The sequence below is a fragment of the Homalodisca vitripennis genome, unplaced genomic scaffold, assembly GCF_021130785.1.
Source record: "Homalodisca vitripennis isolate AUS2020 unplaced genomic scaffold, UT_GWSS_2.1 ScUCBcl_596;HRSCAF=2968, whole genome shotgun sequence".
Lineage (NCBI taxonomy): Eukaryota > Metazoa > Arthropoda > Insecta > Hemiptera > Cicadellidae > Homalodisca > Homalodisca vitripennis.
In genome coordinates, this window is record NW_025776738.1 from 124810 (window position 1) to 127199 (window position 2390).

Consider the following 2390-nt stretch of genomic DNA (forward strand, 5'->3'; position numbering starts at 1 on the left):
AGTAACCATACTCTCCTGGCAACAAACCTTTCTAGTCGTGGTCCCAAATTCTGTCACCTGTCAACAACATTAGGAACTTGACTTGGCATCAACTCGCTGATAGAGCTTCCTCGACAAAAAAAGGACCTATGGCTTCCCATTATGTCTTCTTCTAAATGTGACCAGGGCAGCATGGACCGGGTTAACACAAGGACAATTCTATCACTCTAGTTTACTGCTCTCTTCAGGATTGCATTAGTCAATTCCGTGACTGTGATTTTAAATTTACCACTCACAAGAATTATCATGTCATCTCATCTGCATATACCTGTGGGAAGAGACCTCTACTGTTACAGACCTAAACAGGTCGTCCATAACAAGGAGAAAGGACGCCGTCCTCAAGAGAGACTTAAGTGGTACTTTCACTGATCTTTTACCCCAAACATTGGGTTTAACGTTTCTAGATATAAGTAGAAATAAAAGATCTAAATATTTCTGTACTGTTTAAAACATTTTTTTTTATTTTAAATGTACAAGAAAATTTATTTTATTAATTCTGGAAATATAGTCTGTAAAGCGTACTTTATATTATTACATTGAATAATATAAAGTACGCATAATTATGAGATTAGAAAATCTTAAAAAAATTCCTCATCGGTTGCCTTGTTTATATATAATGTCTCTAAAACTCATCATCTTTGGGGTTTTTCATGTAAACAGGAAGCTCTCATAAATTTGTAGCGGATATGAGGATAAATAATATTTAGCGGATATGGGAAGAAATAAAATAAACCCAATTATATTACTTATGTTCTATTATTGAAATCATGGGGTACTTACAGTATTGAAGATTGTGTTTCAGACATTGTACCAGTAGCGTTGCTTCTCAACATCTTTGTGGTATTTGAATAATATTTGAAAATATACCGAGCATTTACAGAGATACCAAATTTGTATTCATAAAAACACTTAAGAAAGTTTAAACCATTTTTATACAGTTCTGAAGTAAAGGAATTGCTATTCATTGAACAATCAATGTTATTCGTGAATGTTATTGTGCTGATTGTCAGTCGAGTTTTCACGCTAGGTGTGTGAACATGAGTCAGGCGGATGTAGATTGCTTGGAGGAGCTGAACTCAGTGTGGAGGTGTAACTCTTGCAACAACGAACGCAGGAAAAGCATGAGGTTGGAGACGAGTGTGCAGGATGGCAAACTTACACTTGAGGACGTGATGAAGGTGCTTAATGACATACGAGAGGACCAAAAAGCAACCAAGCAAGACTTCAACACTTCTTATGAGGCTCTACATGTCAAACTTGAGGAAAACGCTCAGTCACTTCAAAGCGCTTTACAGATAATAGAGGAGTTTTCGAAGAGAGTTGTCGATTTGGAGTTGGAGAATGGTAACTTAAAGAAAAAGGTTGATGAACTGGAAATCAGAGTGGATGACATGGAGCAGTACTCGCGGAGGAACTGTCTGGAGATCCAAGGAATTCCCGAAGAAAAAAATGAAAATGTTCTGGATATTGTCAAGGACGTTGGTCGCGCACTGGGCATGGATGTCAGCGAGGAGATGATAGACACTTGCCACAGATTGGGCCAGAAAGACAGCGGTTATAGAGGACCACGAGGTATCATCGTGAAGTTCGTCCGTCGTCTGGACAGGGAGACGCTCCTGCAGAAGAGACGTGAGAGGAAGAAGGACTTTTCCACTCGTCACCTTAGTCTTGACAGGCCGTCGGACGTTCCCGTGTACTTGAACGAGTCTCTGTCACCGATGAGGAGGAAGCTGCTGGCCAAGGCGAGGATGCTCAAGAGGGACCGCGGCTACAAGTACATCTGGCTGCGCAAAGGCAACATCCTGCTGCGTAAGGAAGAAGGATCTGCTGTAATTCAAATTAAAACCCAGGCTGACCTTGATAAGTTGTAGATTTAAGCATTTTTTTTCCTTTCTCGAACTGGTTTAAAGTAAAACTTTATAATGTAACAATTTTATTAATAAGAAAAAGTAAATTTTTAGATAATACACAATATACATTTGACACAGTTTTCCTTTTTCTTTTAGTTTAAAATGCAGAATTTCAACCTAAATGAGAGTTATTTTACTGACAATGTAGGAGGGAAAAATAGTGTAAGTATTATTCAGCAAAATATTCGTAGTACGGTATGCGAAAAAATTTTGATGAATTTATAGCGGAAATTTCTTCTTGGAAAAAGTTACCAGAAATCATTATTTTAACTGAAATTTGGATAGGTATAGATGAATCAGATTTTTATCAAATATCTAACTATGATTTAATATAATAGTACACTCAAATGAGAGCTACAGATCTGGTGGTGTTGCTATATTTTTCAAAAGCAATTTTTTTAATAGCTTTCATTATGAAAGAATTAAATTTCAGTCAGCAGA

General features: G+C 37.2%; 1 protein-coding gene across 1 annotated transcript; it reads left to right on the plus strand.

Annotated features, from left to right (window-relative positions):
- The first annotated feature begins 1076 nt into the window (after nucleotides 1–1076).
- On the plus strand, nucleotides 1077–1910 carry LOC124370879. Its single transcript, XM_046829183.1, has one exon. The coding sequence runs from the start codon at nucleotides 1077–1079 to the stop codon at nucleotides 1908–1910; it is 834 nt and encodes a 277-aa protein (XP_046685139.1).
- The last annotated feature ends 480 nt before the right edge of the window (nucleotides 1911–2390 follow it).

Bases quoted from the DNA above. Each gene is read 5' to 3' on its own strand.
- LOC124370879 (XM_046829183.1), top strand. From the start codon at position 1,077: ATGAGTCAGGCGGATGTAGATTGCTTGGAGGAGCTGAACTCAGTGTGG.